Here is a 23741-nt window from a genome sequence, read left to right as displayed (position 1 = left end):
ACCGAGGAGTCCCTTGGGCACTCTTAACTGTTGCTCTTTTGTTCACTGAACTGAGATATGCCTCACTGTAAATTTTACTCTACTAGTAATACCTTTGTTAGCTCATTGATGAAAAAACTAATACCTAATAAAAACACTTCTTATATTTGTTAGGATTTTTTTTTTCAAATATATAAAGCACTGGAAGACAAAGGATCACAGAAAAAAAGAAAGTTAAGAAAGTTCTCCAAGGTCAAACAGCTTCTAAATAACTGAGTTAATTCTCTAGCTCAACTCTTATGGCACCAAGCCAATGCTTTTTTAGTGACACCTAATTGTTTTTTGGTTGGAGGATGCAGGGTGTACGTGTGTGTGTGTGTGTGTGTGTGTGTGTGTGTGTGTGCACATGCACATGCTTGTGTCTGAGTGTATATTGAGGGTGGTAAGGAGAACTCATGAGGGAAATTCTGAGAAAAATGATTTCCAGAAGACAATGGAATTAAAAGTCATTTGAATCCTGAATTACATGGCAGCATGGGGTTTCACACTGTTGTTAACCAAACTGGCTGGCTTTGCCTTGTTTAAGCCCTGCCAAGGCAAGAGAGAATTCAATGGCTTCAGCATAATCTGGAAGTCTGACTCCCATAAAGAAGGGACAGGACTGGGCTGGAGTGGAAATTCCTACATCAAAACAAGAACAGGGACCAATTTAACACTGGTTGTTCTCTGGTGTGTGGGAGCCAGGCTGACAGAGGATGCTCAATGTCACACATGGTACAGAAGAGCTACCCTCTGTCCTGTGGCACCAGCAGACCCTCCAGCCTAGAACAAGGCTGTACAACACACATACAATGTGAGTCACAAATAATCGTTCCTACAAAGTCAATAGAAGAGTGAAATTAATTGTAACACAGTTTATTTAACCCCAAATAGCCAAAATATGATTTCATCATATAATCAATATAAAAACTATTAATGGGTTATTTTCCACCCTTGAATTCATAGTATGTCTTTGAAATCTGGTGTGTGTTTTGCATACACAACACATCTCAATCCAGACAGCATGTTTCAAGTGCTCAGCAACTCCCTGTGATGATGTGGCTGCTACATTGGACAGGACAGGTCCCTGTCCCCTTTTCTACCATCCTCCTGGGAAAATCCAACTGCTATCCAGAGAGGGAGTTTCACCACAGCCTCTTCTGTGTGGCCCAAGGTCACTCCTCAACAGGGAGGTAGCCTTCCTTTTGCTTCCTGTAGCACTTTCTTCAGGAGACTTAAGTCAAACAAACAGTGGCTTTAAGCACATTAAAGCATAATAACAATCTGTGTATCTTTCTGTCTCTCCCCTCCACTGTGCACTTCTCAGTCCTGATCATGTCCTATTCATCAGTATATCCCCCACAGCTTAGCACAGCACAGTGCTGATCGGAGTGGGGCCCACAGACCAGCAGTGGCACCTGGGAGCTTGTCAGAATATGGAATGTGTGTTTTAACAAGCTCTCCAGATGGCCATATATTAAATGTTACATTTAGGGAAGCTCAGACCTAGTGTAGTGGTTTGCAGTCCTGCTTGCATTTTGGAGTCACCAGAACAATACTGTAAAAGGCCAATACCCAGGACCTTCTGTGTATGTGTGTGTGTGCATGTGTGGTGCATACACATGTAAGTTCTCCAATGATTATAAATAATGCTAGGCTTTGACAAAGCTGTCTTCTACACATGGGAAAGTCCTCCATTTCACTGGACTGAATGTGAGAGAGAGAATATACAGGAAACACACATTTCTATGACATGTATGAATGCCCACATGCCTCTCTCACTCTGGGAATTACGGAGAGTAAACATTTACTTGTTGTTTCATAGTCATATCTTGTTTCTCTTCTCTGAACATTCTTACAGGTTTCAAACCATTTCTACTACTACTTATGAATCTTTCCCTCTCACCCCAACCAGTAACATGGTTTTAGACACATGCAAGTTATCTTGACTTGGAAAGCACTTCTAATGAGTTAAGATTTATTGTGATTTTGTCTTGAGAGACAAAAGGGAAAGAAAGAAGGCAAAGAAAGACATGTTTGCCCTACTTGCGTGTTCTCACTCAGCCCTGTGAGCCCATGCACTTTCCACATCTCACTCAGCCCTGTGAGCCCATGCATTTTCCACAACAGGGTAATTCCAGACTCCAACATCAAGGCTCCTGTTTTATGCTTATGAGGATGGAACTGTGCTGTGCGTAATCCCAGCACCAGCTGAGGTCAGGGATCCTCAAAGCAGTGTTTCTGAATGGGCCACCTGGATCAGAATCATGTCCGGATGTGCTTAACAAAACACAGACTCCCACAGCAGACCCTCTAAACCCAAATCTTTGGGATGGATCCCAGGAATCCAGGAACCAGGCTGCCAGAGGATTATGAATGTTAGAAGCTGAGAGAAACAGCTACACGAACTGTGTTGCAAGAAGAAACAGAGAATGGAATTTTATCGCTCAAGGCACCTTTGAGGGTAATTTGCTCAATAGTAATTGGCAAATTCAGAACACGGGGTAAATGGCCTGAAAGGGGCTGATTAAGGAACAGGCTCTCCAACATGGGGGCGGAAAAAAGGGAGAATAACAAAGGAAAGTCAGAGAATGGAAAGTAACAATTATCTAACATCTACTAATTCTTTTGATTTAAGTTTTTTCAGAGAATAGTTTTCCTTTTAAACACATGAATCACAAAACAAAAGGGCTATAAAAATCTAAGTTTCAACTGACTTCAAATATATCATATATAAAGAAGTAACCTCTCCTGTGAGTTTCTAACATGTCCTGTGTGTAAATATTACAAGGCTCTCAGCTATCCAGGAACTGTTGGGTCATCCGTCTTTAGAATACAGACTTTGGGGGCAGAGACCAGGTCTTATTCCCTCTTATTCCCTGGGCAACCAGTAGATGCTGAGTAAATATCCTATAAAGGAATTAGAAAGAAAAATGAATAAAGTATTAATCCTGTTTCATGTTACAATGAGGAATCAGGAACCTCAACAATTTTAATTGCTTCCTGGAAATACAGCCTCTCGGTGGAAAACCTGAAATTGAGATCTACATTTCTATTCTCCCAGTTTGCTTGCCTGTGAATATCTGAAAGACCATTTCTCCCTGCTTCTCAAAAGGATAAACAAAAATTGCACACATGGTCCCCATGGAGACAGAGCTGGAGGGATGTAGTGCCTCTGGTGCCTTCTTCATCCCTCTGCCCCCAACCCCCACCCCTGGTCGAGGACCTTTCAACCCTCTCCCAGGGCATGGAGAGTGTACTCATTCCAGCCCACCTGCCTCTCTGGCAAGTAGAAAGCACTAGCTATCTCAGCAACCATGGTGTCACCAGAGAAGAGAAGACCTGGACACAGAGCTAGGGAATGACTAAGAAGTCTCTCTGACCAATGCACCAACCCCAAGAAGCAGGGTGCAGGATACCATCTGGGCTCATCGAAGATGCCATTCTCTCATTGTTCATTTCCCCTGTCGGGGTCAAGGAGATCAGGCACAAGCCAGCCCTTCTGTCTCTCCCAGCACCACTCCTGAGTTAGAAGCCAAATTAGGCAGCATGGGGGACTAGGGAAACATAGCAAAGCCGCCTTGTGCTCCCAACAGAGGCAGGGGAAGTGTTGGGAGAAACTTCTCAGAGCTGTGTTCTGAATAAGCTGAAATGGGTGCTTGCTTTTCATCTGTCAGCTGCTACGGCTTAAACATTAAACACACAAACAGAAGAGGCAGAGAGAAAGAAACATGAAGCAACCACGTGGGACTGTCTAGTATAATCCATATCTAAGGTCACAGCTAAGAAATTATAATTGTAACATGAAAGCTATTTCATTATAAAAGTAAAAATGGCATTCGTGTGCTTGGCTCAGTACATTACCTACCCATTCCTTCATGGGACGACCCCAGCGTATCTGTACTGGCCTTTTCTCTCTCCATCTCTGACAGCCACTGACCATAATTCACAACCTTGCACACACCACTCTTTATGGGTGAACTCTTAGCTAATGTGAGTCTCTCCTCTCTATCTAGAATGTTATGATAAATTCCTACTAATAATCCCTGAAGTGCCAGATCACTCTGTCTTTCTGAGAAGGTGCCCCCAACTTTCTTAGACTATTAGCCATACTCCCATTTGTAACTGAACATATGTCCAACTCTATGAATGTTCCTGTCAGCTTGTGCTAGAATTACTCAAATGCTTATGTTTCCCCAGCCAGTCTACAAGCTCCATGAGGTGAAGATAATATCACATTCGCCTCTATTCCCCCTCAGGGACCAGAATATGCAGATTTTAAATAAATACTGGTTGAATAAAAGAAGAAATAAATGGATCAAGAGACTAATTGACTAAGTAAAAAAGGTAGGAAGTTCTTTTTTATATATAATTTTTTTTTCTTAAAGATTTTAATTATTTGACACAGAGAGCACAAGCGGGGGGAGGGGGATGCAGACAGACAGAGAGGGAGAAGCAGACTCCCTGCTGATTTGGGAGACCAATGTGGGGCTCGATCCCAGGACCTGAGCTAAAGGCAGCCACTTAACCGACTGAGCCACCCAGGTGCCCCAAAAGGTAGGAAGTTCTACAGAACAAAAAGTCAAGAACTCTATGTTCTAGTTTTTCCTCATTATAGGTTATTTTAGTATTATTTTAAAATATTTATTTAAATAACTCTGATATCTAATATGGGGCTTGAACTCATGACCCAGGGAACAAGAATTGCATGCTTTTTCAACCAAGCCAGTCATGCATCCTCCTTTTTTTCTTAAATATTTATTTTAGTATTGTTTTTTAACACAAACTTCCTTCAATTTATACACAGTAATTTTTTTGGTGTACAGTTCTTAAGTTTTACCAGATATATGGATTTATGTGACCATCACAGTCAGGATGCCAAATATTTACATCATCCTGAAAAATCCCCTCAGGCTGCTTTCTTGGGAAATACTCCTTTCACCAGGGAAGCCAATGATCTATTTCTCCATCACTACACTTTTGCCTTTTCCATATGATCATATCAATGAAATCATACAGTATGTAAGCTTTTGAGACTGGCGTATTTCACTCAGTATAATGCCTCTGAAATTCATCTATTTTCTTTTACAGATGTATCACAGCTTGCTTGTCCAGCCACCCATTCAAGGATATTTAAGGATGATTAGGTTGTTCCAGTTTTGGGTGATTATTAAGTCTGCTACAGACTTGTGTGTACAGGTTTTTGTGTGATTATAACATTTCCCTAGGGTAAATACACAGGAGTGAGATTGCTGAATCATAAGGTTTGTGTAACTTTATAAGAAATTGCCAAAATGTTTTGCCAGAGTGACTGTTCTATTTTGTATCCCCACCAGGAATATATGAGAGCTCTAAGAGCTTTCCATCCTTACCAGCACTTGGTATTACCAGTCTTGTCATTTTAGCAGTTCCAATAGGTATGTAATGATATCTCACTATGGTTTTAATTTCCATTTCCCTAACATCTAATGAAGTTGAACATCATTTCATGTGCTTATTTGTCATTCTTGGATCCTCTTTGGTAAGTGGTCTCTTCAAACTTTTGCCTATTTTTAAAAAATTGGTTGTGTCTTATTGCTGTTTTGAAAGTCCCTTATACATTCCAAGACAAGCCCCTTGTTAAATATGTAATCTGCAAATATTTTCTCCTAGTGTCTTCACTGTGTCTTCAGCAGAGCAAATGTTTTTTTAATTTGGATGAAGTCCATTTATCAATTCTTTATTTTGTCAACTTTGCTCTTGATGCCAACGCATGGCTGTGGAGATTTTCTCTTATGTTTTTTCTTATATGTTTCATAATTTTATATTTTATATTTAGAAATATCTATTTTTTAGTTAAATTTGTATAAGTTGTGAATCACAGGTTGAAGTCACTTTCCCCCCATATGACTGTCCAATTTTTTTCGATACCATTTGTTAAATTACATCCTTTCTCCACTGAATTTGTTGTTTCTTGCCACTTTGCTCAACCTACTTATTAGTTTTAGGAGTTTTTTATTTTTGTAGACTTCTTGGGATATTCTACATAGGCAATTACGTCAATGAGGATAAGAAGAGTTTTAATTTTTCCTTTGCAATCTATATGAAGTGCATTTGCATTTCATTTTTCTTTACTGCACAGGCTAGGACTTCTGGCATGATGTTGAATATGTGTGGTAAGACTAAATAAACATCCTTCCTTCTTCCTTTTCTTATATGGAAAGGATACAGTATATCATCACTAAATATAATTGTAGGTCTTTGGTAGACATCTTTTGTTGGAGGTTCCCTTCTATTTCTAGTGTATTAAGAGTTTTGTGTTTTTGTTTTTATTCTGTCACTGCTAGTTGCATGAACTTGGGCAAATCTTAGTTCAGACTACCATATCCGAAAAAAAGGAGGAATTAAAATACATGCCATGCCTTTTTGTGATGATTAAAAGATGAAGACGTGTGTGTATGTGTGAGTTTATAAGTAAGAAAGCTCTCACCACATATCACCAATGAAAGACATCATGCATTTCATTAGGATATGTAAAATACAGTGTCTCCAGGTTAATGCAGTCTTCTTATATGCATCTCTAAATTTATGCATCTCTGATTTTAAAAAAACCTAGAAAGTGGAACATAACATATATACTATAATTTAACTTAGGTGTGGCACATGACTTTTATCCCTGTTTTAGTTCTGTCTGCTTTCTTTGATTCTTGACAATAGGCCAGAAACTATTCTATGTGTTTTACATTTTTAATCTCATAAAATTTTGCAGCAGTCCTGCACCACAGGGCTTATCCAAATTTGGATCAGAATTCTAGAACTTTCAGAAAATAGGATTAAGCTTAATGTAAGAAATTAACTTAATAAAACAAAACATGGGAGCTGTCCAGCAGCAGAAAAGGATGTGTCTAATTAAGGCTGAAGCCAGGGAACCTGAGGACAGACTGTCAGAAGTTTTCAGGGAAGAGATTCCTATACCAGGTAGGAGGTCAGACAATCCTATCAAGTATTACCAACTCTAAAATGCTATAGTCAGCACAGATCACATATAAGGCATAAACAAGTTTGACATGGGAAGCAATGCCAAGGCAGAAATCATACCAAAAACTGGCCAGTGGGTCATCTGAGAGCGACTATCTGCTCTCCTGCTGCTGTCCTGGCTTGTTCCTTCATACCCTTACATCTCACGCTTCCCCCAGTTTCTCTCACAGCAGTAAGAGTCAGAGCATATAATTTTGGGCTCAAGTTTTACCCTTATGACCAGTGAATTTGAATATGTGGTATTATTTTCCTAAGTCTTTTTTTTTTTTTAAGATTTATGTATTTATTTGAGAGAGAGAGAGAGAGAGAGAACATGCATACAAGTGGGAGGGGTAGAGGGAGAGGGAGAGAGAGAATCTCAAGCAGACTGCAGGCTGAGTGCAGAGCCCGATGTGGGACTTGATCTCATGTCCCTGTGATCAAGGCCTGAGGCAAAATTAAGAGTCAGACACCTAACTGACTAAACCAGCCAGGTGCTTCTATTTTCCTAAGCCTTAAATAGCTCTTCTGTTAAAAAAAAAAAATCTATTTTTAAGAGTGTGGACCACCCCTCATTCTTGCCTGCTTCAGAGACTTGCATTTATTCAAGAACCAAATAAGACCAATTAAAACACGCACGCGCACGTGCACACACATGTACTCACACAGTGAGTACAGAAAAAGACAAAAATCAAGTACTCAGCAGAATGTCAGACATACAGTAACAAATATGACTATCTTCTAAGTCTTTTAGAAATAAAAACAGAGCAAATGAAATATTCCCCAGAATGCATGTTTCTGGCAGGTACCTGTGTTTGGTATCAAAACCAGTAGATTTTTCATGGACAAAGCATATGTAGTTTTACTTAAAGTATTCTGAAAAATCCCCATCACCCACAGCCAAGTCAAAACGGAACTCTCTCACATCTTTACATTTTATAATTTCTATAATATCCTCTACTTGGTCAGCCTATAACTCTCTGAGGTGGGAAGGGCAAGGCTAAGTATTCTCAAATAATGGAGGGATTTAGCACAGAGATCAGAGGGAGTTGCCCAGACCCCATGTCTAGTGGGTGACAGAACCCAAGACCCCAACTCCCAAGCAGAGGCCTATTCTGCTGCATTCCTCCATCACTACTATTTCTATAGATTATTTGGCTCTATTGTTGACCTATGTTAATTATATTTTTAGCTATTTCATATAGATCATATATTTTCACATATATCATGTATGTTTAAATTGACTTTAAGCTGATTTTTCCTGGGTAGGGAAGAGCCTTATAATAATATGAGCAACTCTGGGAAGAATAAATTGCTTAAAGCAGTGCAAAATGATATACTATCAGTAAAATTCAGTCAGAAGTACACAGGTAAACAATGTACAAAGGGGTCATGTGTTCAAGATCCTGGGATTCTACTGCTTGTCTGTAGGGACAATAAAGGTTTGCTCACTACTGTATTTCTGGGGCCTAGAACAATGCCTGGTACACAGTAGTCTGTCCATACATATTTGTGGAATGAATGAATAAACAGTTTGAAAAAAAATTTCCCAGTGACTTTTTCTGGTAAGCTTGACTATATGTAAGGTTCATTTTTAAAGCCAGCAGCCCCTGCAATTCGTTGTGTGAATGCAAAGTACCACGATGAGCTATGGACACTCCTATCCGAATTACACTGAAGATGCCAGGAAATTACTAACAGGAGCCTCAAAATTCATCACATTAACTCACATCCCCAGAAAATTCATTCCTGAGGGTTTATTTCAATGAAACGTCTCCCTCAGGACCAGAGGCCTCTCCCCCTACTCTGGGAAATAGGATGGATCTGGCAGTAATGGAGCTCAGGGCTTTTCATCTTCTCAAGCCATTAAAATGCAAATTGGGGGAGGAGAGGGACCTGCACACAGCTCTCCCCTGGCCTCACCCACGGCCTCAGCACTCACATCCATCGGTGGTCCGCACCTCCATGTGCACCAGGTCCGCTTCCTTATCCAATCCAGCCACCGACCTGGGGAAGGAAGGAGACACAGAAGCTCAGTGACCACATGGATGGCAGATGGCAAAAGCGGGAAAGCATTCAGGGCTGACTATTACTCAGAAAGCCACTTTCTCCAGGGGGGGACCCACAGAGTATGGCCACTGGTGAGCCGGGCAGATACAGCTGTCACCTGTAATGCTCACAACTCAGGAGCCCTGGGATGGTGTCAGGGAGTTGGTGACTCTCTAAAAAAAATAACCATGAAAGAGGACAGAGTCCATAGTAATATAGGACCAAACCTCTGGCCTTGACTCTTCTTCACCACCTGGCACCTAAGAAGTTCTCTCTTCCCACCACCTTCCTTTTCCCCCCAACTCCCACCGCCCACATCCTCCCTCCCCCAGGTCTTGCTGCACCTGACTCCTTCCAGTATACTGCCCCGCTCTGTCCTCCCTCTGGGTGTGTGCTATTGCCCTCCCTGTCCTGTCCTCTGGGGAGGGTGGTTTAGACTCCACTCCCGACTGTTTGCCTTAGGGCACTGTTGCCCTCCTGAGTTCAATGCTGTCTGCCCTTCCTTCCTCCTGCCCCAGAAACAATGAATGTATGGTAACAAAACATTTAAAATCTGATCTGACAAGAACAAAAATCTCCTAGGGATGAGGGTGGGAAAGCTTAAGGTCTATGGCTAATAGCCAAAAGAATGCAGGCTGAGAATCCTTACAAACTAATTCTCGTGGCCCTCTGACCTTGCACACATAAAGCCTAGTCAGCCATCCCCCATGTGAGATATCCAGGCCAGAGGATGACCCAAACAGTCAGCTAAAAGAGGCAACATAGACCTTAAAACATTCATGCACTAGAGAGATCACATAATCCACTCTCTTAGCAAGCTTTTGTAATCTATTTACTCTTATTTTAAATATTCTAAGTAGGGCTTTCTGATTTTCCTATCTTCAGGAGGTAAGAAGTGGCAAATCAGAAAGAAAAGTAGAATTTAAACAGTGAGAACCAACTGCGGATACCCATACAGCAAGAACATAGAAAAACCTATGAAAAACAGACCTAAGAACTCAAAACCCAATCTTCCACCCCATAAATCTCTACACTTCTCATTGGCACTGAGGCCATTACTATATTAAAGCAGAGTTCAGTATCTGACACCTGTGCTGAGGGGAGAAAGGCACAGAAAACAGGAAGCAGGGGGAAAATAGGATTCCCCCATCAAATTGGGTAGAAAAGGCTTAGGCATACTCTCACTATGAATAATACTCCCCATGCCCTGTCCACCATAGTGGCACACAACCAGGAGGGAACGTCCAACTCCCAGCTTCTCACCCATGAGCAAAGGGTTTTGGTCTCCACATCAACATTACAACTTTTAAGGCTTGCACCAGAGGGAAGGGCTCTCAAAACACCTAGCTCTGAAAGCCAATGGGGCTTAAGTCCACTAGAGGATAGCAAACAAAGAAGCAATTTATCATGGGTGCACAAGCATTCACTGCAACGATGCCCTAGAACTCAGAGCGCCTTCTCCTCATCTTTCCCTGGAAGTACTTTATCTGCATTCTTTAAAAGCTGTTAGCTAATGGCTAGGCTTCTAATTTAGCAGGCTTCAAGGGGCTGACTGTGATCCTACCGAGAGACCTAAGAAGCCCACTGACACCTTTCTCGTCTTCTCTCTGTAGCCCACTCCAAGTTGCCAGTAGCTCTCTAGAAGGAGTTGTGCACATGACCACACCCCAGATTTTAGGGCTGCCCCCCAGGGAATGGGTCCCCAGATCGTTGGGCTCTGATAGCCAACAGGGATTCACTCATGAGTCCCAGAGGACTGCAGCAAACAAAGAAGAAGTTCTTAACCATCTACTTCCCCAAGGTTCAGTGCAGAGGCAACAAGCTAACAACACCCATCTCTCAGTCTTTCCCTGAAAGGAGTTCATCTGCATACATTAAAGTCACCACCTGAGGGCCCAGCAGCTAAATTAGCAGATACCTGGAGGCTATGGGTAACCCTCCTTACAGACTGGGGAAGCTAGCAGACCCTTCTCCCACCAGCCTACTCCAATAATAAAATCAAGTCAGCAGTACCTCCCTGAAAGGAAGTTATACACATATCTGGCACCCCAGCTTTTACTGCTAACACTTGAGGGATAGGCCCCTGGAGCACCTGGTGCTAGCAGTCAATGCGCCTTGCATTAATGAGACACAAGCAAGACTGCAGCAAGCCAAGAGGCAGTTCTTAATGGGCACAAGAGCACCCCCAGTACCTGGTGGCTACCTGCCTGGGCCCAGCTCTGAGGGAGATGGCCAAAAAGATTCTCCCTGAAAGCTTAACTATACTTTCCTAGCTTGTATCTGAGGATGCAGCTTCTCAGCTTGTCTCTAGATGCTGACTGCAATCCTGACGGACAGGTCTAGGGACATCCATAACTACTAAATGCTACTAAGAACAAAGAAGAACACCTGGACAATCACAGAGATGAGAGACAGCTAAGAATTCAATCAGGCTGGTCTGTGAGGTTCTTCTCCTACATGAGATCACTCTGTCAAGACTGGAAGAGGTGTTTGTTTGTTTGTTTTAATTTTTAAAGATTTTTCACTTATTTATTTTGACACAGAGAGAGAGATCACAAGTAGGCAGATAGGAAAGCAGGCTCCCCGCTGAGGGGAGAGCCCAATACAGGGCTCAATCCCAGGAGCCTGACATCATGACCTGAGCCAAAGGCAGAGGCTTTAACCCACTGAGCCACCCAGGTGCCCCTGCAAGAGGTGGTTACTTAAAAAATGCTCAGAAACCAACACAAACAGTCAAGGAAAGTGAAAAACAAACAAAACAACACAGAAAAAAATAGGTTCCAAACAAAAGAACAAGATAGATATCTAGGAACTGAGCTTAAAGAAACAGAGGTAATAATCTACGTGATAGAGAGTTCAAAATAATGGTCATAAAGATGCTTTACTGAGGTCAGAAGAGCAATGCATGAGAACAATGAGAATTTCAACAGAGATAGAAATATTAAAAAGTACTGAAGACAAATCATGGATCTGAAGAGTACAATAATTGAACTGAAAAATTCAATAGAGGGGTTCAATAACAGAGTTGATCACGTGGGAGAAAGAATCAGTGAACTCTAGGATGGAAGTGGAATTCCTCCAGAAGAGTGAAAAAGAAAAAAGAATTAAAAAAATAAAGTAAAAATATTTTAAGGGATTTATGGGAAAACATCAAGTGGACTAATATTCCTATTGTAAGGGTCTCAGAAGGAGAGAGAAAGGGACATTGAAGAAATAATGGCTGAAAACTTCCCTAAGCTGGGGAAGGTAACGAACATCCAGACCCAGCAAGCCCAGAGAGTTCCAAAAAAGAGGAGTCCAAAGAGAACTACATAAGACACACTATATTAAATTATCAAAAGTTAAACATGAGTAGAACATCTTATAAACAGCAAGAGAAAAAACACTTCTTATATACAATAAAATCCCCATAAGATTATGAGCAGATTTTTCAACAGCAACTTAACATGCCAGAAGGGTATGGGATGACATATGCAAGTACCAAACAAAGAAACAAAACCCCTGCTAGTCAACTGAGAATACTCTACCCAGCAAAACCGAGCTTCAGAATTGATGGAGAGATAGAGTTTTCTAGACAAACAAAAGCAAAAGGAGGTCATCGCAGAGATCAGTCTTTAAAGAAATGTTACAGGAAGTTCTTCAAGCTGAAACAAAAGGATGCTAATTAGTAACAGGAAAACATTTTTTAAAAAAAGTATAAAACTCACTAGTAAATGCAAATATATAGTCAATTCAGAATAATGTTGTAATGGTGATAGATAAATCACTGATAAGCCTAGTACAAATGGTAAAAGAAAAAATATTAAATTAACTATAATTAATTTTTTAATGGATATACATGGAAAAAGACCCAAACTGTGACATCAAACCATAAAATGTGGAGCTGGGGGATTCACACAAACCGAGAAATGCACTGAGAGATAGAAGGCTGGCAGCTAGATGCATCAGAAGGTATTTCAATCTGAATCCATTTGTGCAATGTTTAATTTTGTGTGTCAACTGGACTGGGCCATGAGATGCCCAGATATCTGGCAAAACATTATTATGGATGTGTCTTCTAGGATGTTTTTGGAAAAATTTACATCTGAATTAGTAGACTGAGTAAAACAGATTGCCCTTCCAATATGGGTGGGCTTCCTGAAATCTATTAGAGACCCTAATTATCTTTGTCTAATACTTACTACCACACACAGCTCAAGATTAGGGGTACCTTCCATTAAATGATAAGGATAAGAAATTCGTACTTCAAAGCTGCTCTGTATCTGAATCCACAGGAGAAGGGATTAAGTGGCTCAGCTGGATAGAGGTGGAGGAGAGGACCTTGGGTACTATCAGTAAGAATCCTCTTGCCCTTTTCCAGCAATAGAGGAAGGCCACTGCCTACTTTCAGCCATACTGCTGGCATTAGCCTGGGGTTTTTCAATACTGACACTTGATATTTTGGCTTGGATAATTCTTTGTTGTGGGGGCCATCCTAGACATTGCAAGATATTTAGCAAAATCACTGGCCTTTACTACACATAGTAACATCCTTGCAGGCCTGACAACCAGAACTGTCTCTAAACATTGCCTACTCTCTTTTGGGGTCAAAACTGCCCCCAGCTGAGAACAAGTGCCTTACCTGTACACACTTAATTGTTGCCTGGGTTCTATGTCTCCCCTGCTAACAAGGCAGCAAAAATAAGGACACACAGATTTCCCTTCCTCCCTTAGTCCTAACATTGCTGAGATGCTTATGAACTACTATTATTTAGGGCCACATCATCTTATCAGGAAACTCTCTGACAATCATCCAGTCCCTAATCTTAAGGCCCCCTAAAAACCCTGCATTTAAAAACTTAAAGTAAGAAAAGTGCACACAAATACAGCAAGAAAAGAAATACTAGATGTATATATTTTGTGATTTTTTCCGAGGGTAGACAGAAGTTGTAAGGGATAAATCTGGGAAAATTTGGGGAAAAGTGCATATGGTAATAAGGATAAATGCTAATGGGCAATGAGACCATTCATATGTCAGGCATCCTGTTTGGTGTTTTAAATATATTATTGTAAAAAATCCTCAAAATGACTCTTTAAGGAAGGTAACATTCATCGAACTCTCACCCTTGGTAAATGGGGATAATAAGAGAGATTAAGTAACGTGCCTAAAGTCATATGATAATAACAATTGATAGACTTAGTACTATGGGTCAAACCTTATTTTAAATGTTGATCTTGAATCCTCATATCAATCCGAAGAGTCCTGAACCAATCCATATCCATATTTTCCATATTAAGAGGGTGCAATTAGGCATCTAGAGATTAAGCAACTTGGCAAGAGGCATGGAATTTAGTAATAAGAAGAAAAACCTAGACTCAAGCAGTTAGGTGGTTTTGAGCCAGAAGATTAACTTCCCACATAAGCTGCCTCTCCTGGCTGGTAAGAGGTTTGGATACAACCATCTCTCCCAGAATCAAAAAGACCAGAAACATCTTGCCCCATTGCCTCCTCTCTTCCCATATGAAGTTCTTTATGGCAGCACTGTAGGAAATACACATGCACTCTGTGTAAATTATCAATACAGTGTCTCAGAAAATTCTGATTTCAGATGACATGAACCAGAAGTCCTTCTTATAGGTGATAATAATTAAGAAGGAAATGTTGGGAACAGAACAAGGAGGTTGGGTCAATAATAGAGAAATAATAAATGGAGATCTTTGCAGAAGCCCCAGGAGGATAAATACAGTTGAGGAAAAGAAAATGTGGCATTTGGGCTTGAGTCTCCTTTGGGTCTAAGAGGATGGAATGAGCCAAGACATATATGAGGTACTATGAAACTGCCATGAGTAAGGAGCGGAGGGTGAGAGGCATACTTGCTCAGGTAGGCCCACAAGGTTAAACATAGCCCCCAACACCTCTTCCATTGCAACCATACAAGCTCCTTCACATTTCCAGGACCCACGTGAGGTACAGAACTAACCATGGGACACATCAAACTTAATGCCTGTGTTTAATGTCTGCAACAATGTAAAAATGAATTTGCAAGCACCCTATCAAAGTTACATGAAGGGAAACTACCAGAAAGTTTCTAAAATGAATAGATAATAAAGAGAAATTATCAGGCAGGAGCAAGATGGTGGAGGAATAGGAGACCTAAATACTCGGATCCAAGGAGTTCACTTAGACCGTTATCAAACCATTCCAAACTCCTACAAACTAAACAGAAGAGCAAAGAGAAGAGCAGCAATTATAGGAACAGAAAAACGACCACTTTTGTGGAAGGTAGAAAGTGCGCAGAAGTGAATATGAGGTGATATATAGGAAGAGAGTTCACGGGGGCGGTGGGGGTGGGGGGGCAGCTCCTGGCAAAGGGGAGAGCAGCAGAGCACAAAATCAGAACTTTCAGAAGTCTGTTCCATGGAGGGATGTCGCTCCAGAGGCTTAGCGGGTGGTGAAGCCCTTGCAGGGACAGTGTGGTCTCAGGACACGTGGGGACACAAAAAGCAGGGGTGTCTGAAGGTGGCAGAGTCCTAGGTATGGGAGCAGGAAAGCCAGCTGCAGAGACAGAGTCAAGGAGTGAGCTTTCAGCTTGGAGTTACCTTAAAACATACTCCAAGGCACAGTCACGCCATTGCTCTTTGAACAGGGACGCTACAAGTGGCAGATGCAGGGAGATTCACCTTCCTCCCCGAGGAGCAGGTCAGGAGCATGCTGCAAGAATCTGGGTTTAGAGACTCCAAACGGGGCCATGCGCCAGAGATAGAAACACTTGGTCACAGGCTGGGTTAGCTCAGGTGCCGCCGGAGCCCTGGGAGATGGGAGTGGTTGACTGCTTTTCTCTGAGGGTGCACTGGGAGTGGGCCCCGAGCTCTCGGCCCTCCGGCCAGAGACTGGGAGGCCGCCATCTTTATTCCCATTCTCCAGAGCTCTATGGTGTTCTATATCACTAATTCTTTCTTCTGTCTCGTTTACCCAAACAGTAAGAGCCTGTTTGGATAGGCTCAGGGAACCTGAGCATTCAGGGAACAAATGCTCCTGAGATCAAAACAAAGCAGATTACATAGCCTGGCCCCTGGCAAGGATGGTGCAATTCCACCTCTGGCAAAGACACATGAGAATCACTGCAACGGGCTCCCCGCAGAAGATAAGCAAGAACATCCAGCCAAGACCAAGTTCACCAATCAATGAGAACTGCGGAATGCCAGAACTAGGACAATGCAACATATAGAATTCATGGCTCTTTTCCCATGATTCCTTAGTCTTCAAAGTTAAATTTTTAAAATTTTCTTACTTTCTTACTCTATTTTTCTGTTCTATTTTTAAAAATTTTTCCTCTTTCCTATTTTAACCTTTCTAACTGTTTTATATTATCAATAATTTTTAAAAATATCTTTTCAAATTTTCACCATTATAGTCATATTCTATACATTCATTGTATTTAACCTTATTTTTTGTATGTATATAGGTTTTTCCTTCTTTAAAATTTTGAGATACAGTTTCATCTAACAGATCAAAATATATAGCACATGGCTTTACTCTAGTCTCCAGCCTGATCACATTATTTCCTCTTTTTTTTTTTCTTTTTCAACCAACTTCTTACCTTATCAACTCCTTTTTTAGATCTTTTATAGTTTTTATCTTTACAGTCATATTCCATCCATCATCGTGTTTACTCTTATTTTTGTATATATATAAGCTTTTCTTTCTATAAAATTTTGGGACAGAGTTTCTTCTTACAGACCAAAATGTATCCAAAATCAAGTATGTGGCTCTGTTCTAGTCATCAGTCTAATACACACACACACACACATTTTCCCATTCTTCTCCCCCCAGTTTTAGGTCTCTTCCAAATTGTTTAGTGTATATTTTTCTGGGGTCATTGCTACCCTTTTAGTATTCTGTTCTCTCATTCACCTGTTCTTATCTGGATAAAATGACAAAGCAGAAAAAATTACCTCCAAAAAAAAGAACAAGAGGCAGTACCAATGGCAAGAGACCTAATCAACACGGACATTGGTAATATGTCAGAACTAGGGTTCAGAATGATGATTATCAAAGTGCAAGCTGGGCTCAAAAAAAGCATGGATGATACTAGAGAATCCCTTTCTGGAGAAATAAAAGAACTAAATTCTAACCAAGTTGAAATCAAAAAAGTTATTAATTAAGTGCAATAAAAAATGGAGGCTCTTACTGTTTGGATAAACGAGACAGAAGAAAGAATTAGTGATATAGAACACCAAATGATGGAGAATAAAGAACCGGAAAAAGAGAGATAAACAACTACCAGAAAATGAGGGGAGAATTCAAGAGATACCATAAGATGATAGAATATTAGAATAATTGGGATCCCAGAAGAAGAGAGAGGGGGCAGAAGGTATATTGGGGCAAATTATAGCAGAGAATTTCCCTAACATGGTAAAAGGAACAAGCATCAAAATCCATGAGGTAGAGAGAACCTCCCTCAAAAATCAGTAAAATTAGGCCCACTCCCCATCATCTAATAGTAAAACTTATAAGTCTCAGTGACAAAGAGGAAATCCTGAAAGTAGCTCAGGACAAGAGGTCTGTAACATACAATGGTAAAAATATTAGATTGCCAGACCTATCCATAGAGACCTGGCAGGCCAGAAAGGACTGGCATGATATATTCAGAGTACTAAGTGAGAAAAATATGCAGTCAAGAATACTATATTCAGCTAGGCTATCATTGAAAATAGAAGGAGAAATAAAAAGCTTCCAGGACAAACAAAAATTAAAAGAATTTGCCAACACCAAACCAGCCCTATGGGAAATATTGAAAGGGCTCCTTTCAGCAAAGAGAGAGGAACAGAGATAATATACAGTAACAGTCACCTTACAGGCAGTACAGTGGCACTAAATTCATATCTTTCAGTAGTTACCCTGAATATAAATGAGATAAATGCCCCCATCAAAAGACACAGGGCATTAGAATGGATTAAAAAAACAAGATCCAAAGACACATCCAGATTTAAAGTGAGGGGTTCTAAAACATTTTACCATGGTAGTGGACATCAAAAGAAAGCTGGGGTGGCAATCCTTAAATCAGATAAATTAGATTTTATGCCAAAGACTATAATAAGAGATGATGAAGGATACTATATCATACTCAAAGGCTATGTTCAACAAGAAGATCTCACAATTTTAAATATTTATGCCCCTAACATGGGAGCAGCCAACTATATAAACCACTTAACAACAAAATCAAAGAAACATATCAATAATAATACAATGATAGTAGAGCATTTTAACACCCTGCTCAATGAAATGGACAGATCATCCAAGCAAAAGATCAACAAGGAAATAAAGGCTTTAAATGACACACTGGACCAGATGGACATCACAGATATATTGAGAACATTCTATCCCAAAGCAACAGAATACACACTCTTCCCTAGTGCACATGGAGCATTCTCCAGAATAGATCATATCCTGGGTTACAGATCAGGTCACAACTGGTACCAAAAGACTGGGATCATTCCCTGAATATTTTCAGACCACAATGCTTTGAATGTAGAACTCAACCACAAGAGGAAAGTTGGAAAGAACTCAAGTACATGGAGGCTAAAGAGCATTCTACTAAAGAATGAATGGGTCAACCAGAATTAAAGAAGGATTGAAAAATTCATGCAAACAAATGATAATGAAAACACAACTGTTCAAAATCTGTAGGACACAGCAAAGGTGGTCCTGAGAGGAAAGTATATAGCAATACAAGCCTTTCTTAAGAAACAAGAAAGGTCTCAAGTACACATCCTAACCCTACACCTACAGGAGCTGGAGAAAGAACAACAAAGAAAACCTAAACCCAGCAGGAGAAGAGAAATCATAAAGATCAGAGCAGAAATCAATGATTTAGAAACGAAAAGGACAGTAGAACAAATCAACGAAACTAAGTACTGGTTCTTTGTAAGAATTAATAAGATTGATAAAACCCTGGCCAGACTTATCAAAAAGAAAAGAGAAAGGACCCAAATTAATAAAATCATGAATGAAAGAGGAGAGATCACAGCCATCACCAAAGAAATACAAACAATAATAAGAACATATTATGAGCAACTATATGCCAGCAAATCTGACAATCTGGAAGAAATGGATGCATTCCTAGAGATGCACAAACTACCAAAACTGAACCAGGAAGAAATAGAATACCTGAACAGACCCATAACCAGTAAAGAGATTGCAGGGGTCATCAAAAATCTCCCAACAAACAAGAGCCCAGGGCCAGACGGCTTCCCAGGGGAATTCTACCAAACATTTAAAGAAGAATTAATACCTATTCTCCTGAAACTGTTCCAAAAAATAGAAATGGAAGGAAAACTTCCAAATTCATTTTATGAGGCCAGCATTACCTTGATGCCAAAACCAGACAAAGACCCCATCAAAAAGAACAATTACAGACCAATATCCTTGATGAACACAGATGAGAAAATTCTCACCAGAATACTAGCCAAGAAGATCCATCAGTACACTAAAAGGATTATTCACCACAACCAAGTGGGATTTATTGCTGAGTTGCAAGGTTGGTTCAATATCTTATTGTATCTGTTGATACAATACATTAATGAAAGAATAAAAATCTTTTGATACTCTTATTAGATGCTGATAGAGCATTTGACAAAGTGAAGCATCCTTTCCTGATCAAACTTCTTCACAGTGTGGGGATAGAGGGTACATACCTCAATATCATCAAAGCCATCTATGAAAAACCCACAGAGAGTATCATCCTCAATGGGGAAAAACTGAGAAAAAAAACTGAGAAAAAAACTCTCAGTTTTTCCCCTAACACAGCAGGGTTGTCCACTATAACCACTGCAATTCAGCATAGTACTAGAAGTCCCAGCCTCAGCTATCAGACAACAAAAAGAAATTAAAGGCATCCGAATCAGCAAAGAAGAAGTCAAACTCTCACTCTTTGCAGATGACATGATACTTTATGTGGAAACCCCAAAGACTCCACTCCAAAACTGCAAGAACTCAGGAATTCAGTAAAGTGTCAGGATATAAAATTAATGCATGGAAATCAGTCGCATTTCTATACACCAACAACAAGACAGAAGAAAGAGAAATTAAAGAGTCAATCACATTTACAATTGCTCTCAAAACCATAAGATACCTACGAATAAACCTAACCAAAGAGGCAAAGAATGTATACTCAGAAAACTATAAAGTACTCATGAAAGAAATTAAGGAAGACACAAAGAAATGGAAGAATATTCCATACTCATGGATTGGAAGAAAAAATATTGTGAAAATGTCTATGCTACCTAAAGCAATCTACATGTTTAAATGCAATCCCTATCAAAATATCATCTTTTTTTTTCAAAGACATGGAACAAATAATATTTATATGGAACCAGAAAAGACCCAAAATAGCCAGAGGAATGTTGAAAAAGAAAACCAAAGATGCCAGCATCATAATCCTAGACTTCAATCTCTATTAGAAAGCTTTAATCACCAAGACAGTATGGTACTGGCACAAAAACAGATCAGTGGAACAGAATAGAGAGCCCAGAAATGGACCTTCAACTGTGTGATCAATTAATCTTTGACAAAGCAGGAAAGAATGTCCAGTGGAAAAAGGACAGTCTCAGCAACAAATGGTGTTAGGAAAACTGGACATCCACATGCAGAAGAGTGAAACTGGACCATTTCCTTACACCACTCACAAAAACAGACTCTAAATGGATGAAAGACCTCAATGTAAGACAGGAATCCATCAAAATCCATGAGAAGAATGAGGGCAGCAACCTCTTCCACCTCAGCCACAGCAACTTCTTCCTAGCAACACTGCCAAAGGCAAGGGAAGAAAGGCCAAAAAAGAACTATTGGGACTTCATCAAAATCATAGCTTTTGCACAACAAAGGAAACAGTCAATAAAACCAAAACACAACTGACAGAATGGGAGAAGATATTTGCAAAGGACTTATTAGATAAAGAGCTAGTATCCAAAATCTACAAAGAGCTTATCAAACTCAACACCCAAAGAACAAATAATATAATCAAGAAATGGCCAGAAGACATGAAGAGACATTTCTGCAAAGAAGACATCCAAAAGACCAACAGACACGTGAAAAAGTACTCAACATCACTTGGCATCAGGGAAATACAAATCAAAACCATAGTGAGATACCTCCTTACATCAGTCAGAATGGCTAAAATTAACAAGTTAGGAAACAACAAATGTTGGTGAGGATGCACAGAAAGGGGAACTCTCCTACACTAGTGGTGGAATGCAAGCTGGTACAGCCACTCTGGAAAACAGTATGGAGGTTCCTCAAAAAGTTGAAAATAGAACTACCCTATGACGCAGCAATCGCACTACTGGGTATTTACCCAAAAGATACAAATGTAGTGATCTTAAGGGCTACATGCACCTGAATGTTTATAGTAGTAATATCCACAACAGCCAAACTATGGAAAGAACCTAGATGTCCATCAACAGATGAATGGATAAAGAAGAAGTGGTATATATATACTATGGAATACTATATAGCCATTAAAACCCCCCAAATCTTGCCATTTGCAATGACACAGATGGAACTAGAGGGATTATGCTAAGTGAAATAAGTCAATCAGAGAAAGACAATTATCATAGGATCTCTCTGAAATGAGGAATTTGAGAGGCAGTGTCAGAGGGTTGTGGGGGGAATTGAGGGGAAAAAAATGAAACAAGATGGGACCGGGGAGGGAGACAAACCATAGGAGACTCTTAATCTCAGGAAACAAACTGAGGGTTGCTTGGGGGTTGGGGGGGCACAGAGGGATAGAATACCTGGGTTATGGACACTGGGGAGGGTATGCGCTATGGTGAGTGCTGAGAATTGTGTAAGACTGATGATTCACTGACCTGTACCCCTGAGGCAAATAATACATTATATGTTAAAAAAGTAAAAAATTTTAAAAAATCAAAATATATGGAAATAAAGCTAAGATATACTCTGAAAATATCAAGTTATGGTATAAATAATGTTCTTTCACCTTGTGAAAGATACAATAATATATTTTTACTAATATGTGTTGAGGGGGATAGAGATAATATGAAGCAATATATTAACAGTGATTATCCCCAGGAAGTGCAAAAATGGGGTATTTTAATTTTTTTCTCTACCATAAATTTTTGAAATATTTTGTTTTTAAGAGAACATGTGTTACTTCTGTAATTAATAAAAAAAATTTTTGAAAGTCAAAAAATAAAGATAGACAATAAAGAGAAATTATCTATGTGTGGATTACTACCAATGTCAACTGAAAACAAGTCATCAGTAGTGCATCTATCTAGTGATATGTATTCCTGATTTTAATGAATTGACTACAAAACAGAATTTAAAAGAACAAACCAGTATCAAGAAGAGGTAAGAATCTATGAAAGCCCTTATAAATATGTAAAAATTCCTCAACGGCTAATTCTCTTATCACAAAGTTTTCCTGAAACTTAACACCCATGATTGAGGAAAAATTCATCTTTTCCAGTGGATCTTCCCATTCTTCCTCAAGAGAAGTAAGATCAGGCCCCTTTTCTGCAATCTTCCTCTTGCACATATGTGCCAGTAATGACTTTTAGTTTCTACATCTGTGAAATGGGAAGATCATAACACTGACTTCACAAAGATTAAATGAGCTAAGTAGTAAACATTTAGAACAGTACCTGACACAGAAAGCATTCTTCACAGTTTAGCTATCATTATTTTTCATTAGAAGGGCAGGATAAACGAATCTGCTTTCCTGCGTGCCCTCAGACCTCAGCTCCACGTTTGTGGAGCACTGAACAACACAGCATTGTTCCAGGCACTAGATCTGGAAAGGCCCTGCTGGGAGATTCAGTGTAAGCATCTTCCCCCCTTGCCCCCTCTCTTTGGATGTATTATACACCACAAACCTGGGGACCAAGCCTTGTTTGGGGTCCCTTTAACAGCCAGCTCTCCTGTCCAGGGAAGAAACCATGACACCGAACTATGGTCACCTTGTTCTGCCTGTGAGACCCAATGCTTGATCTCATGGGCTTCTGCTGGATCTTCTGTTCGTATTTTCCAACACAGTGCTTGGCACATGGTAGACCATCACTACATATTTGATGAATGAATGATGACAACATTCCCCTTCAGTCAGACAAACCTTGTAAGGCCCTCTGTAAGCCTGGAGATCACGTTTGAGTCTTAAAGGCCAACCTCTCTTCAGGCCAAAAGAGATTTCACTCTCCTGCCTGTGCCCCAGATAATGGTTATCATGTAGATCTCTCAACAGGTATTAAAGAGGAGAAAAGAATCTATGAGGCATGAATGATGTGTAAGGATCATTTGATGATGATGCCATCCTCCTGAGGATATTTAACTTTCTTAAAATTAATAAGCCTAACATCAGCACACAAGGATCATGTGAAAGGAAGGGTTATGGTTATTCTTCCAAACTGACAGTCTTCTGAGTTCTGAGCCAAGACCAAGGACACAGAGAACAAAGGCAGTAAGAAGCCAGGCCAGAGCCACACCTCCAGGGAAGGAACCCACTTCAGGGCCTAGGACCCATATACTCACAGGTATTACTGATGGAAACACTTGAAAAAGGTCAAGTAGCTTTCAGATGTATTTTTGGCAACTACACCATCTATTCAAAGGCAGTCTCCGAGTCCTAACATATAAGCTGGTCAAACAAGGACTCCTCAGGAACTGTTAGCTGCTCCCC

General features: G+C 40.2%; 1 protein-coding gene and 1 long non-coding RNA gene across 4 annotated transcripts in view; one reads left to right on the top strand and one right to left on the bottom strand.

The window, feature by feature from the left end:
* Positions 1 to 5414, top strand: part of LOC116573322 — a 34415-nt gene extending 29001 nt beyond the window's left edge. The window contains exons 5-6 of the long non-coding RNA XR_004278706.1: positions 4219 to 4365; positions 5110 to 5414. This is a non-coding gene — a long non-coding RNA (uncharacterized LOC116573322). The remainder of the gene's footprint in view (positions 1 to 4218; positions 4366 to 5109) is intronic.
* Positions 1 to 23741, bottom strand: part of SORCS3 (sortilin related VPS10 domain containing receptor 3) — a 593475-nt gene that overhangs the window by 160517 nt on the left and 409217 nt on the right. For all 3 annotated transcript variants that reach the window (XM_032313389.1, XM_032313390.1, XM_032313391.1), the window contains one exon: positions 8957 to 9021. In XM_032313389.1, coding sequence (XP_032169280.1) covers positions 8957 to 9021 — 65 coding nt within the window. The remainder of the gene's footprint in view (positions 1 to 8956; positions 9022 to 23741) is intronic.

Source organism: Mustela erminea, chromosome 14 (assembly GCF_009829155.1).
Source record: "Mustela erminea isolate mMusErm1 chromosome 14, mMusErm1.Pri, whole genome shotgun sequence".
NCBI lineage: Eukaryota > Metazoa > Chordata > Mammalia > Carnivora > Mustelidae > Mustela > Mustela erminea.
This window is presented reverse-complemented; position numbering and strand designations above follow the sequence as displayed.